The 15,109-nt window shown below is 35.4% G+C and overlaps 1 protein-coding gene across 1 annotated transcript in view; it reads right to left on the reverse strand.

Annotated features, from left to right (window-relative positions):
• Nucleotides 1–10,762: 10,762 nt before the first annotated feature.
• TOX (thymocyte selection associated high mobility group box) overlaps nt 10,763–15,109 on the reverse strand; it is a 218,214-nt gene continuing 213,867 nt past the window's right edge. The window contains exons 8-9 of the mRNA XM_026692343.2: nt 13,173–13,324; nt 10,763–11,921 (exon numbers count right to left, since the gene is read on the reverse strand). Coding sequence (XP_026548128.1) covers nt 11,885–11,921; nt 13,173–13,324 — 189 coding nt within the window. The 3' untranslated portion in view covers nt 10,763–11,884. The remainder of the gene's footprint in view (nt 11,922–13,172; nt 13,325–15,109) is intronic.

The following is a 15,109-nucleotide window of genomic DNA, read 5'->3' on the forward strand; positions in this document are numbered from 1 at the left end:
CTGGTTGGATGTGTTTGGGCTGGAGGTATCAGAGGGGGTCTGTTTGTGTCCAGGTGTTTGCTTGGCTTGTGGTGTGGAGGTTTTTTGTTTGTGAGTGCAGGCTTCCAGATAATTGACATATGATAGAACAGATGACTCCACCAGACTGTCAATTATCTGGAAGCCTGCACTCACAAACAAAAAACATCTCCACACCACATATACACTAGGCCCGTGATGGCGATCCTATGGCACGCATGCCAGAAGTGGCCCACAGACCCATTTCCCCTGGCATGCAAGAGGTCACCCCAAAGAGCCTCACTGCGCATGCGCACGTGTGCCACCACCCAACAGGTGATTGTCGGATATTTGGCATGCATGCGCAGGGGGCGGGGTGCATGGGAGATGCATGTGCATGTGCAGAGATGCACAGTGTGTGAGGGGATCACACGAGCATGCGCAGAGGTGTGTGGCATGAGGGGGGAATCACGCATGCATGCATAGAGATGTGCGGTGCACAAGGGGGGAATTGTGCACGCATGCACAGAGATGCATGGCAGGTGAGGGAGTATCACATGCGTGTGTGCAGGGGGCATGGGGGGGTAGCTGCATTGCCTTCTGGATGCTGGCATGCGAGTGTGCGCCATCGAGCATGCGTGCAATTATTGGCCAGGGACCCAAAAAGGGTTAGCCAGCACTGCACTAGGCCTTTGCAATGCTTAACAAATATATTTACCAGTTTTGCTACACATTCCAAATTAGAAAAAAAGGTCAAAATACTTAACCATATCGTCTCACAGTGATACAATTAATCATGCATCCTGTGGCTTTAGCAAGGTAAAATTAATTCACAAATAAAATGCAGTTCTTGGTAGAAAATCCATCCCTGATATAAAGTGGTATTTAGCCATGTTTGGACTAGTGTTTGCAGTTCTTCTCCCAACCTCAAATTATTATCTAAAAACTAGAAAGTGACAGACAATGGAAATGAATATGTTCGGTGAGAAACATGTTAACAAAAATTTAATTAGAATGCATATCATTCAAAATATTTGGATGAAGGACCATCTGGGAATTTAAGTGGTGTTGGCTAGATTGGGAAGTAAAAAACATCCCACAAGAAGAAAACTGTCAAGAAAATTGCATGGATATAGTTAACAAAATTCAGGCTTGACTCAAGGGCATCTCTAAATGGAGAGACAAATCCCTTTTCAAGTTGTAATATTACAACTTGGATGGAACTGAATGAACTTCAGTTCAGGAAAATATGGAAATATATCTTTGCTGCCTAATTGTGATCCTGATTTGCTGAATGTCTTGTAATTATTGATACCTATAGAAATATGCTATTTTTAATGCATCTAACTTATTTATTATTTGAACTTTGTATATTTTAGTTCATATTAATTCTTAATCATGCATTAGTGGTATTTTAAGTTCCTTTTGTCTTCACCAAATAAAAAATGTGGTCAGGACAATATGGGTCAAGCATCTAGAGTTAGTAGAGAATATTTTCAGTCAAATCATAGCTTACTTAAACTCTACAGCCGTTGAATGCAAAGATTTAGTCAACTAAGATTACTTCTCACTGCTTGAAATTGATTAGTTGTTGAGTTGGCTGTGGTATTCTGTGAGTTGAAGTTTACACATTTGTTACACAAAGTTGAGGTTCAGAATCACTGTTCTAGAATAAGTTGGGCTTCACCTAATCCAGTAGGGCTTTTCTTATATTTGAAATCATCATTATGTAATACATCCAGCCAGTAGTAGTGCACAAACAAAAAACTGAGATACGATAGGGCTCATTCATCATCCATTCCCTTCCTGAACAAAACTTATTATATAGCTTATTATAACTTATAACTTATTATTATCTCTTTTATTCATTAAACATGAAACTCAAGTCAACTGAACATTTAAAAATGTATCACAAATACCAGTAACTGGTGCTAATGTTTGATATGGGTTGCTGCCAGCGTCCTAGGTATCAACCAAGTATCTTCTTAAAACATACAATGTTCGAAGTAGCATAGTTTTTTGCAGTTCTGCTAGTGATTTATTGCAGGAAGCTGCAATTTCTTGACGTGTTTTGTAAAATTCTTGGACATGGTACCAAGTGCCCCGATGACAAGGGTATCACTGTTACATGTTTCATCCATAACCGTGTAGTTTTGATGGACAAGTCGTGATATTTCATAATTTTTTTCCAGTTCTTTTTCTTTGACTCTGGCGTCTCCTGGTACAGCGATATCAATACATTGTACGCTTTGGTCCTCGACAACCATAATATCTGGCGTGTTGTGTTCCAAATGACTATCCGTCTATATTCAAAAGTCCCACAAGATGTTCACCATCTCATTTTCGACAACTTTTTCCACTTCATGTTCCCATGACTTTTCGGATACAGGTAGGGCATATTTTTTACACAATGATCAGTGGATTAATTTAGCAACTCGATCATGTCTAGCTTTGTAATCAGTTTGCACGGTTTTGCTGCATACATATTAAGTGTGAAACAGTTTCAACTTTGTCATTGCAAAGTCATCAGTTTGGATTGTCAGTGGATTTTTGTATCTTCACTTTCATGGCATTAGTTTGTAGTGCTTGTTCTTGAGCACCATATTAAACCTTCCATTTCTTTCTTGATGGTTCGTCTCTTAAGCCAGGCCCATATCAAGTTGTTATCACATTTTCCTTCAATGTTTTTCAAAGCTTTGGTTTTCCATCCATTTAATGTCATCCAGCTGTTTTTCCCTTATATTCTGCCTTTGTTTCTGTTGTTTTTATAATGTTCTCCATTTTCACAACCTGCAGCATTTTTTCTATACTTTGGCTCACATAATCATTCAAACTTCGTTTTTCTTCTTCTACAGTTTGATGAATTTGCAATAGTCCTCTTCCCCCTATTCTTCTTGGCAGGTATGACCTGTCAATGTCACTTTGTTGATGTAAAGCGTGATACATATTCAAAAGTTTATATGTTTTCCAGTCCAGGTTTTCCAGTTCAGCCACAGTCCAGTTGATGATTCCAGCTGGGTACCATATCACTGGAACTGCCCATGTATTAATAGCTTTAACTATTTTTCCATAATTTAGTTTTGATTTTAATATTTTGTGGACCCTCCTGATGTCTTTCTTTTGCATTGACTCTTTGACTTTTCCATTCACGATATTATCTGCTTCCAATATGCCTAGGTATTTGTAACCATCATCCTTTGCTAATGCGTTCATGATGCTTCCATTTTCCAGTTCTATTCCATTTTTGTCCATTTTTCTTCGCTGCATGGATAGTATAGCACATTTTTCAAATCATTCTGATGTCATTGCTGAACAGTTGAATTGTATTGAGTATTGATTCAAGTTCAGTAGGCTTTGCGCATACAGTTTTAAGTTATCCATGTATAGTAGATGGTTTATCTTGCCATGTTGGCTTGAGATTTGGTAGCCCATTTTTGTGTTTCATAGGATGTCAGTGGAATTAATGTGATGTTGAACAGCAGTGGCAAAAGTGAGTCCCCTTGGAAGATTCCTCATCTGATGTTGAGTTCACCAATGTTCTCCCCATTTGCTGTTAGAACTGTTTTCTATTTTGGCATATTTGCTTTCAAAAATGTACAAATATTTTTGCTGATTCCAAAGTTTTCATACAGGCGTTAATCCAGCTGTGGGGTAATGTGTCAAATGCCTTCTTGTAATCTATTCATGCCATATTTAAACTTGTTCTTTGTTTTGCATTTTTTTAGTACCATTTTGTCAATGAGCAGCTGATCTTTTGATGATGATGATGATTAGATTATTATTCTTATTAATTTGTTCCAAGATATATTGAATAAGACTAACACAGTACCCTTGATCTAGTTCATGAAGTTATTGTATCTGGCTTGGACACTGAAGTTACCATGGATTAACTTTCCCAAAAATGACAGCTGGTGTTAATAATAACAACAGCAAAAACAAGGAAAGATATAACTGCAAATGCAACTGGAGTTGGCAGGCATTTGAATATGCTGGAATAATCTTATGTTGGAGTACCATGTTTTGCAACTAACATTTATCTGTTTATTTGCTTGTTTATTGACATCAAGTTCATAGATTCTCCTAAGAGGGCAAATGTCTTCATTTTAATTTCTTGAGAGGACTGAGACTTTATCTATTTCTATTTTTGTCAGAATTTTATCAGCTCTGAAGGCCAGAACAATAGAATAGTGAACCAACTTGTCACTTGATTTATTTTAAATAAAGTAAGAACATTTTTTTCCTGTTTAGAATCAAGCACAGGTTAGAAGAGATTGAAATCACTAGATTAATAATGGATATTACTATATAAATGACAGAGTAAATTAGCAGTTACTTATAATCTTACACTTCTAATTTAAAAAGCTTTCAAATATATTCCTTTGCATATTACAAAATGAAGCTAAGTAATATGAAAACTATCCACATGGCTGAGCCTGAGATATAGATGATAATAATCACATACAATTGTTCCCTATTTTTCTATTAATGTTTTAATTTTAATAAATTTTCTAGCATAATTTCTATCAAATAAATAGTTTTCTCAAAGTTTTGAAACTTAACTACAAACAGCCCTGAGGCAAAGATAATTACTTCCATAATTTGTCACTTGGAAAATGCAGTCCTGTGTTTAGTGAATATATGGCAAGGGATGGCAAGGGATAGAGTTGCAGCCTTAGGTATCAAAATATCTCGGACAATTTTTTCAAACTTTATGATAATTTTTTTTATTCATCTGCCTTCTGATTTAATGTTGTTTATTGTTTAAGGGCCTGACTCAAGGGAATTTTCTTATATTCTTATAAATTTTCCAGTAATTATGTCACTTCCTTGGGCTATTTGACATCCTTGTCAAATAGCTGAATATTGGCTGAATATTAATTACCCTGTAATTAAACTGGTGTTTAAAAGCTATATTTATAACTTTGACTCTGGTTTAGCAAGAAACCACAGATATCTTTTAAATCTTTATAAGAATGAGGTAAAATTTCCAGGAATATTGGAATATCTGATACCTAAGGCAATGAAAACACTAATTTCAGAAAGATAGGTGCAGCGGTTTTGGAGTCAGGCTGCTTTAGAAAAATATGGTAATTTATTTAGCCAGAATTAGGTGAAATTTATGGGCAAGATACATCACAATTATTCTTTGCAAATGCAATTCATATCTGTTCTGACAAATTACTTCAGCCTGATGCAACTTGAAAAGGTCAGTGTTAATCTAAAAACAAAGAACCGTGAGTCCTGTAGAAAAGGCCAAATCAGCTTAAATTGTAGCACATTGTTATTAAGCACAATGGCACATTATGATCTTTATTCCTAATGTTTGATTCTAAGATTGTTCCTAGTTGCTGAAATACAAAACAGATGGACAAAAAGTGTTTTTGTTCATAAATGCTGTTTAGGACTAGGATTCAAACAACAGTGTAACTAATTCCCTGAAAACAAGAGAGTATTAAACATGTGTGATGCATTTGTGTTCTGTTAATCTGTTTTGAAAACCTAAGAAGCAGTAGTTTTATTTATTTACAAGGAAATACCAGAGTTTTCAGTATGTCTTATTTATATATATGTATCAATATGTTTGTATGTATGTGTATATGTGTGTGTATAATCACACACACACACACATGCATATTCTCTTTACTTTGGATATTTAACAGCTTTTCATTGTTGCATTATACTGTATTTAATACGTATACAACGTGTGTTTGCATAACTTTGACCGGATATAGAAATAGATTCAAAAAGGCTTTTTAAAACCTTAGCTAACCATAAAAGAAAAAATTAATCTTTCTGCAGTATTCTGTAATCCTATTGTACAAATCTAACTATCTGAATCCTGAACTCATCCTCTCTCCTCTTCTGTTTATACAGAATAATCCAACTGTTAAAAACTGAGGTTTTCTGATTTATAAAGTAAGCCACATTCAATTTTGGAATCTGAGCTTCAAGTACGGTATTTCCTATCCACCTGCCTGGCACTTGCTATTGGCTCAGTGACAGATGGAAAGTTAAGCTTTTGGAGTAAAAAAATTCTCTCCAGAAAGCATTTGTTTGGCATCAAGAGGAATACTCAAAATCATGTGCAGAAAAACCAGTGGTTTTATCTTCTAAGATAAGTACTTGCAAGAACACTGCCAGATACAGCAGTTGAAGAACCTGTTTCTGGACAGTAGAATTAGCAATGATTTATGGGCTTATGTTATACCTATGGCACTTAAAAACTCTGCGATAAATAGGCAGTGGCTTCACATATGTCCCTGATGTGCTATGTAATTTAATAAAATATTGCACATTGTGAAATAATTAGTATGTAACTGAAATGTACAACAGAACACAATTGTGGTTTATATTAATATCTGCCAATGTATGTAAGGTTTCCATAATTTTATAATAAACTGATAGAATAAAAATATAATCACAAGTCTGGAAACTTTATTTATATGGATGCATAACCTAAAATATGTTTTTGGGATTAAAATTGTTTTACCAAGAAGAATATTATGTGTGATACACAATGATAAATGGATTGTTTTATTTTCTTTTGTCAGAAAGCTATTATTGTTATACTAGTGGTGTGGGGACTGGTAAATTATGAATGCTTAAGAAATATTTTGGTAGAATTGCACAATGTTTGACTGCTTTATATTTATTTTTATCCCTGGAGATTTTGCCAATGTCTATTGCTATCCATCTGGCAGGATATTCATAAACAATCTCCAAACACTGTATTGTCAGTGCTTAAATATGTATCATTAACTTTATTGTGCTAGCTGCTTTATAGATGTTTTCCTCTAGCGTTATTGATTTGGAAAGTTTGGCATACAACACTGTACTGGAATGTATGAAATGGATAAATATCTCATGTAATTGATTACTGGTTATATAATCTTGCAGTTAATGGTATGCCAGCTAATAGACTATAATGTCTTCCTTCACTGATTAAATTAAAACTAAATGTTTCCTTTTGAAAAAATGTAAGTGGGAATCATGCAGATTTGATGAGGAATGTGTACATCTATTTTAAGGCCTTTAAATTAAGTTTATTCTCAGGTAAATGTGCATATAATTGCAGTCTTAGTACTTTGTTTCTGAATGGTGCTAATTATATTTTTCATAACTCTTGAAAGAAAATGCATTATTGTTGCTCCCTTGTTTTTCTCATGACTGGCTGATAACTTTTAATGACTCTTGTGCATATTTGAATTAATATTTGCCTACATTAGTAAAACTATTGGTGAGGAAGCTATAGCAAATAAATTGTGTTTGTGTAAGATGCTAGACCAGATCAGCAAAAGACTTGGTGCTTATAGTTGCAAAATATGTGAACCTTTAGATTTGATTATTAAGTTTTGTCTCATTTTTAAATGGCCTACCATGATGTTTAAATCCCCAAATGGATTCATTCAATAGCTAAAATAATTGTGGCATGTGATTTCTTATCTTCTTTCAGGGGGATAGTCCTGAAGATGACCAAGACTTTGGAAGGATTATAAATATTATTATACTTTTTTATTGTATAGCTAGGTTTTCAGAAATGAAGATCAAACTCAATCAATCCTATCCAGAAAAATTATGATAGAATTACCCAGTTCTATTTTCTGTGTTTTAGAGATATGAGCACTTTAAAAATTATTAAAAAGTTGGGCCTCAAACTGCACGTGGACACAAGCAATACATTATTCTGCTATTACCACCCTTCCTCCACCAGGCTTCCACACGAGCCTTCAAAAGGAACACCTTCATTAAAGACAAGATTTATTAATGTTAAACTAACTCATAAAGCAACTGCATCATTTTTCAGGTACACCCAGAAGCCTGAAAGAAGAGTTGTTTAAATGAATAGCACAGAGCTGCTGTGCTTGTATAAGATCTGAAGCACTTCATCTAAATCAGGGGTCCCCAACCCCTGGGCCACTACCAGGCAACAGCCTGTTCAAAACCAGACCAGGGGAGAGATGGGCAAGCACACACGCATGAAGCTCCACATGCATGAGCAGTGGACAAGTACTCTCCACTTGCATGAGTGGAGCTCTGTGCGAGCGCAAGTGCCTGCCACTTGTGTAACTGAAGCTCCACATACAAGCGCAAATGCCAAACTCTTGTGTGAGCGGAACTTTACGCGCAAGCACAAGTGCTCTCTGTTCACTCGAGTTAAGCTTCACATGCAAGCATAAGCATCCTCCACTCATGCAAGTGGAGCTGTGCGTGCATGTGTGCATGTGCCTGCCACTCACATGCACTGCTTGCCCTGGGCCAGGCTGCCAAGCTGGAAAGGTAAAGGATGCTGGTCTAAATAATTTTTGAAACACGCACAAACCAAGGTTTATCTTTGCCACTTATCTGCACAGTTTAATATGTATGTTATATGTATATATGAGATGTTCTCCAAATAGCAACAGAATTAACGTAGATAGTACTTTGTGTGCATTTCATATATTTCAATTACTTCCATTTGTATTTTGCACAAGATTTTTACTTGTAAAGTTGTACTTTCCAGTGGAGTTTTTATCATTTTATATGCTATGATTTTAATTCTTAGGATTCAAATACATAATTAAATAATATATCCTATTGTTTCCTGGACATAAAACTCCCCCCGTTTTCTGGAATATAATAGCAACTCTTGCACTTTCATAATGTTCCATGTAAGCTTGTTACTCTAGTCGTTTCAGAAAGCAATATTTCCATGCAGATGTTATTTAACTGTCATTAACATGTGTTTCTATTTTGGACTATGCTTCAGATTGCAATTAAATATTATGATATGTCTCTAAATCTTCTCTAAAAAAGATGCCAACAGAATACAAACTTTCCTATCAAATCCTGTCAAGGATGATTCACTTAGTTACTTATTGAGCATCTTTAGCATTAATTTCAATGGGACTTGATCTTTTATTAGAATAAAGTTAATAGAAAACATTAGCTAGTTATTAGTGCTAATAAACAACTCAATATAAAGACAAATAAACTGAGTTCAATCATGAATTTCTCTATGGTAGGAATGTCAAACTCCAGGCCCGTGGGCTGGATCCGGCCTACTGGATGTTTAAATCTGGCCTGCAGGGCTGGCCTGGTCCGTGGTGCTTCTGGCAGTCAAAATGGGGTGCTTGGCCCCCACACACCCCATTTTTGGCTTAGATGGCCTCCTACAGTACTCTGCCAGCCAAAACCCATGGCCTGTTTTGGCCAGCAAAGTGCTGCAGGAGGCCATCCAGGCCAAAAATGAGGCAGCGGGGGTAGGGGGGGGGGGGGGGCACACATGACTCCCCTGAGTCCTGTTTTGGCCAACAGGGTGTGCTGCACTAGGCCTCTGTCCCGTCTCTTCCTCCACCCCAGCCGACCCACAGAGAACTACAATGCTTATCCGGCCCTTGAAGAAATCCAGTTTGACATCCCTGCTCTATGAACTAAAAATAATAAAATTAGGCCTCATCTATAGCTGTTTGAATAATAACATTTCTCTTTCACTGTTAGTTCTTACATGCTGAAATGTTTCAAGGTTGTACGTTCTTAGGTTTATATCAAACCAAAGATACTGTATTTCTTGGGCATTTGAATAACATTCTTTTACTAATTATTATGTCTCTATTTTATATATGAAGCAGAATCAAACTAGATTTTTGGAGGAATATTAGGATGATAGTTGATAGATTTATTTCCTACCAAGGGGTTTTTTTGTTTTTTTTTTACCATGAAATAATAGTGTATTATTATCTGAGAATCTTCCAACGGTGAAGAGAGACACTGACATTGTCAGATATTGTTCATCTTTATAAAAAGAAGCCTATTTTTTTCAAATTTTGAGAAAATCCCTTCTATGTAAGAGATCATAATCAAGAATAAGTAGGCATGAATACTATATAGTTTATAATGGGAAAAGTCAGCTATCAAAAAAGAAAAATGTTTATCTAGAATAGTTTCATACTGTATATATTCATTATACAGATGGAAAATCAGATGCACTTTTTAATATCTGTCTAAGCCAGTGAGTGGCTACACTATGATGGCTGGGGAATTCTAGGACCTGGAAGTCCAAACAAGTTAAAGTTGCTAAGGTTGAGAAATACTAGTATAGATCAATAATTCATTTTTCCTCTCGCCTGCACTCATTTGCACACTTAAAATCCAAGATAGATTTATCAAAGCTGCTTTATTCTTCACTATGCATGACAATAGTCCTTACACATCTTCAATGTTGGCCTCTAATTTTCTGTTCTCCTATTGGGCCAGCAAGAAAAGAAGCAATGAATCATTTTTTTTCTGCTACTTCATACACCAAAGGATAATGGAACTCTACTTTGTGCTTTCATAACAGTAATAAATTTTGTGGATATTCTCTCCATTATAATTATCCCTTTCTCCTGATCATTTTTTTTGAAAGCAGGTGAGATATTCTTTGAATATGTAAAGGTTTGCTTTATAGCACTGGTCTAGCAATTCAAGTAGATTATAGGGCCTGCACAGCTATAGGTTGTTCTTTTTCTACTTTATGAGCAGTTGAATGACCTCTGCAACTGACACAATCCCTATGAATATGCAGAAATCCTCCTTTCACAGAAGAGAATAGGGGGAAGAATTTCTGCCACCACAGTCTTTGGCTGCACTGTTTCTTCGTATTTAAACATCATCATGCTAGCTCAAGACTGACTAAACTTAGCAAGAAAGATTTTAAAAAAAGTTTTGATTTAATAGAGTGGAATTATTTTTCCCAGTTTGGTCTCTCAGTTCAACATATGAAGTACAGAATAATTTATTATTATTTCCATTTTCTGCCACAAAAGCTGATTGGTTTTATTTATCTCACAGGAAAAAAAAATCATCTCAGCAGCAAATACACTGATGCCCACGAAAGTAATTCTTTAAAAAAAATCTTTTTAAAGATGCTAACAAATTTACTTACAAACACCTATATTTATTATTTCATAAATAGGCGCAACAGTTTCCATAAAAAAAAGATTAAATACAGACACAGGATGAAGAAACAATAATACAGAGCCATATGTAAAGATTATAATTTAGCTGTTTCCAATCTGTTTCTGCATCTAATAAAATATCAAGAAAGCATTTGGCAGTTTTATACATAAGAGGACATAAATGACATTTACTAACTGTTACACATAAAGTGATAAAAAAAGCAGTTTTAGGCAGTACAAAATAAATGTGTTTGCTCTTTTCCCAATATCACTTTTTTCTTTGTATAATTAATGACACAAATCCAAATTCTGTTTAATTAAAATCATTTGGGAATAATTTTCATCTTTCTTTTCAGAGTTTGAAAATATAGAACTATTAGTCAGTTGCTTAAAAATGAAGTAAAAATATGAATGTTTGCCAATTTAACCCCCTTTGTGAAATCAATAAACTGGAATGAGCCAGTTTCAAAGTACAATTAGCTACAAAAAACATTCACATTTTATACTCTAGGAGAGTGAAACATAGATGCTATTTACAACTTGCTATGATTGCTACATAAAGCCATTTAAAAAGTCTTTAGTAGTTTCATATAAACACCCATTATGAAAAACCAATGGAAAATCCAGGACTTTTATCCAAGACATCTACAGTTGCTAAGGCAGTTACTAGCGCAGCACTTCACAGCAAAAATAAAAACCAACAAAATTCAAATGGTCCAATCCTCCTTCTGCAAGGAAGGAAGAAAAGCAATGTCCATTTAAGGAAGGAGAAAGAAAAAGAAAGGAGGGGTGGAGGAACAAGACATTTTTTTCCCAGAGTGAATGACCCACCAGCAAAAATAGTCCTAAGTGCTTAGCGACTTATATGTTCTAAATAAATGCAGAACTGCCTCGACTGCACAAAGCAATCCATGACGAAAAGACTTTCCTGCATTCCTCAGTGAAAAGAAGAGATGCATTTCCAAATATTTTCAGGTAAGATACAGCGCTTTGTCCCTCTGCATGGCCCTGTTGAAGAGAGGAGGAAGAAAAAAGAAGTTAGGAGTCACATTAAAAAGCAAATGTAAGCAGACACAATGGATGGGATACTGTTAATCTCTGAATCCATGCTGTGATTTTTCAAAGCTGCTGAAACAGTCAAACTATATTTCATATTCTCATTAAACTCAGGTGAAGCTTTATTTTCATAGATAGCTCATTATTGAAAGGAAACCATATTCTTTTGATACTAGAAAAAAACCTGTGTGGGGAAATTCCAGAAATTTTATTCTCTCAAATTGATATTTATTCTGGCCAAGGATTTTAAAATCTCTTTTCTTTATAGCACTTTGTGGTGGGAGGTTGCAAATTAATAGTTCTTATAATTAGAAAGTATTATGGTTGAATTAAAATATAATCTTTGCAACTTCCCTTCAAGTCAGATGCCCTGAAAATGAATGTGAGGTGTACCTATGGGAGTCATAAAGCCCAGTTGGATGGTAAGTGACATCATAAGCGAACTACAATTAGAGGAGCAAAGATATAGGCAAGGAACTCTGCCTATGTAATAAGACATTGCACTTACCATCTCATGCTCTAAAGCAGAGGTGTCAAACTCACGTCACACCATTGTCATGTGATGTATCACAACTTTTCCCCACTTCGCTAAACTGGGTATGGGCGTGGCCAGCGTGTGACATATTCGGCCCACAGCCCATCATTTTGACAGCCCTGCTCAAAAGCCTATTCCTGAGAGCCAAGAAATTTGCAAGAAGGATGTGAAGTACATGCTATACTGCAAAGGATAAACAAATGAACATGGGAAATCATCTGTATGAGTAAGTGCCTTGTGCTCATGCATAAGGTCCTCTGGATCAATGAACAATGTACCTGTCAAATGAAGCAGTCATAAGCTGTAAAAAGTTCAGAAAACAGCAGCCTTACATGTAAGTTATACTATCTCCTGAATCTGCCTGACAAGTCCCCCAGATTTGGGCACAGAGCAATGGCAGCCAAGACTCAAAGTTGACCAGAGTTATTTAACAAAGACAATCACAAATTAATTGTCCCTTTGAAATGTGAGTCTTAGTTGTAGTGCAAGATCTTCTCCCAAAACCTCTTTCCTTAATTGCGGCATATGAAAATGATCCTTCTGTTAGCTATACAAGATTTCTGCTGGCCTCTAGGATATATTTGTTATATAAAAATGAAAACCACGTCTGAGCCTAGTTTTTGTTTTAAATGCTATTGAATGCCAGGTGGCATGCACTGCCTGCTCACCCATTACTGCAGTAATCATTATTCCATTCCACAGTCTGTGTTGGGGGATTTCTGCACCCTGAACGAACATATTCCATTGCTTGGGTAACAACTTGAGCAGCTGTAGATGCTGGATTGATAATATTCTGGTAATCAGGCTGGAGAGTAAAACCCTAAAAACAAAAACGAAATAAAACAAGGTTTAATTATGCAAGCTAACCTCTCAATTGAAAGGCTTGATAAAGTACCGAGTTGTTCTTCACCATTCTGAAACTTGCAGCAAAAAGAAAATAGATAGGCACTTGTGGCTTTTCAGACAATAATTTTAATTGGTTAAGACAAATGCCAGACAACAAATTGCAATCATGTAGAGAGAAATGTTGAGGCAAAGAACAAAGACATTTTAAAGCTTTGCAAAAAAAAAAAAAGTTCATTCAACATGAGAAAATAAAAGAAAGGTCTGTGTGTTTCTTGAAGCTCATATTTCAATTCAATCCAAGGATATTCTATTAGTTAATTCCAAGAATATGCAACAGAATCTTTTTGAAGGAGGCAGGCAGCAGGTGGCTGAGTGTTTTATTAGACTACACCTATTCACAATTATTGTTCTCAAACCCCTTTTATTTGGTTCAGCCACAAAAGGACCATCTGCTGCTTCCTTTATTTGCACTTCTTTCTCAACTACACAAAAAATCAACTAAAGCTTTTTAACCCTTGTTAGACTAATGTAGCAAAAAAACCAACAGCCCACCCTCTACCCACCCCCCACTTGCTGTTGTTTGCAACATGTTTAAATGTTTTCCAAATCAGAAAGCTGATCAGATTTTCAAGAATGCTTCACTGCCAAAAGGTCAGGAGACCTGCTTTATTGCATATCATAATAGACCAAGTAATGTACAGCAGAGAAAACAGAACAAACCAGCCTAAAAAGAAACTTCCCAAGGACATCAGAGGATGATACATTAAGTTAATGTTCCATTTAACTGAGCAGAACACATTTGTCAGAAATTGCACTCTCTTTTCACTAGTTTATATTTGGCAAACAGAACAAATACCTAACTTAAACCAACAGGTTTCTAACTGACCATTCATGTTACTATTTCATGAGGTGGGGTTCATTTAACAAAGGTAAACTTTTCAAGCATTACTTATTTTCAGGTAGGCCAAGATACAGAACTTATGAAGGATGAAGAAGGTTGCAGGCCATTGCTGGAATATAAACTGAAATCATATTCAATTCATTTGGCCAGTCAATGGTTCCTATCTATTAATCTCAGAATGGCTTAATATTATGATCAGGACAATATTTAAATTCATCCACTTTCTAATTATTATTTTTTCTATATGGCAACTAAAATAAAAAATACACAGCCTATATAATGATTGGGAATGGAGGAAGGAAGTGAGAAAAGAAAAGAGTAGTCACCCTTCTAAATGAATTCCAGATTTCCAAAGCAGATTTGAGTGTCTAAATAGTACTCTTTTTTTTGACAAACAAATAGCTCAGGAAATATCTTGATATTTTTTGTTCCAGTGGAAAACAACAGAGTTAAAAATATGCTACTAATATGCTTCTAATATTAGGAGTGTCTGCAATATGAATAAGCAAAAACAATGTATTTATTTTACTGTTGTACATAGCATATTTGAGAACATCTGCATGTAATTTGGGGTGTCAGATTTCTCTAAAACAGTCTTTTAAAAATTTTATTCCATGACATTTCCTTTTAATATAAATAAGTCATATATGCTAATTTTTATCCTAGTTCTGTGATGTCTTGTTAAATTGTATAACACATAATTCTTTCCTAATCTCCTATGATGCTTTTTCCTCAGGGTACTTTTTGAACTTTTCCACATGATACCTATTTCTTTTAACTGCAGAGTTAACATTTAACTGCATTTGTTGTATGTTTCAATTCTTAAGAATGGATATTGTTTTAAATCTATAAATCTGT

Source organism: Notechis scutatus, chromosome 3, assembly GCF_049901735.1.
Source record: "Notechis scutatus isolate UNSWTSFEM ecotype Mainland chromosome 3, rNotScu1.2, whole genome shotgun sequence".
NCBI classification, from domain to species: Eukaryota; Metazoa; Chordata; class Lepidosauria; order Squamata; family Elapidae; genus Notechis; species Notechis scutatus.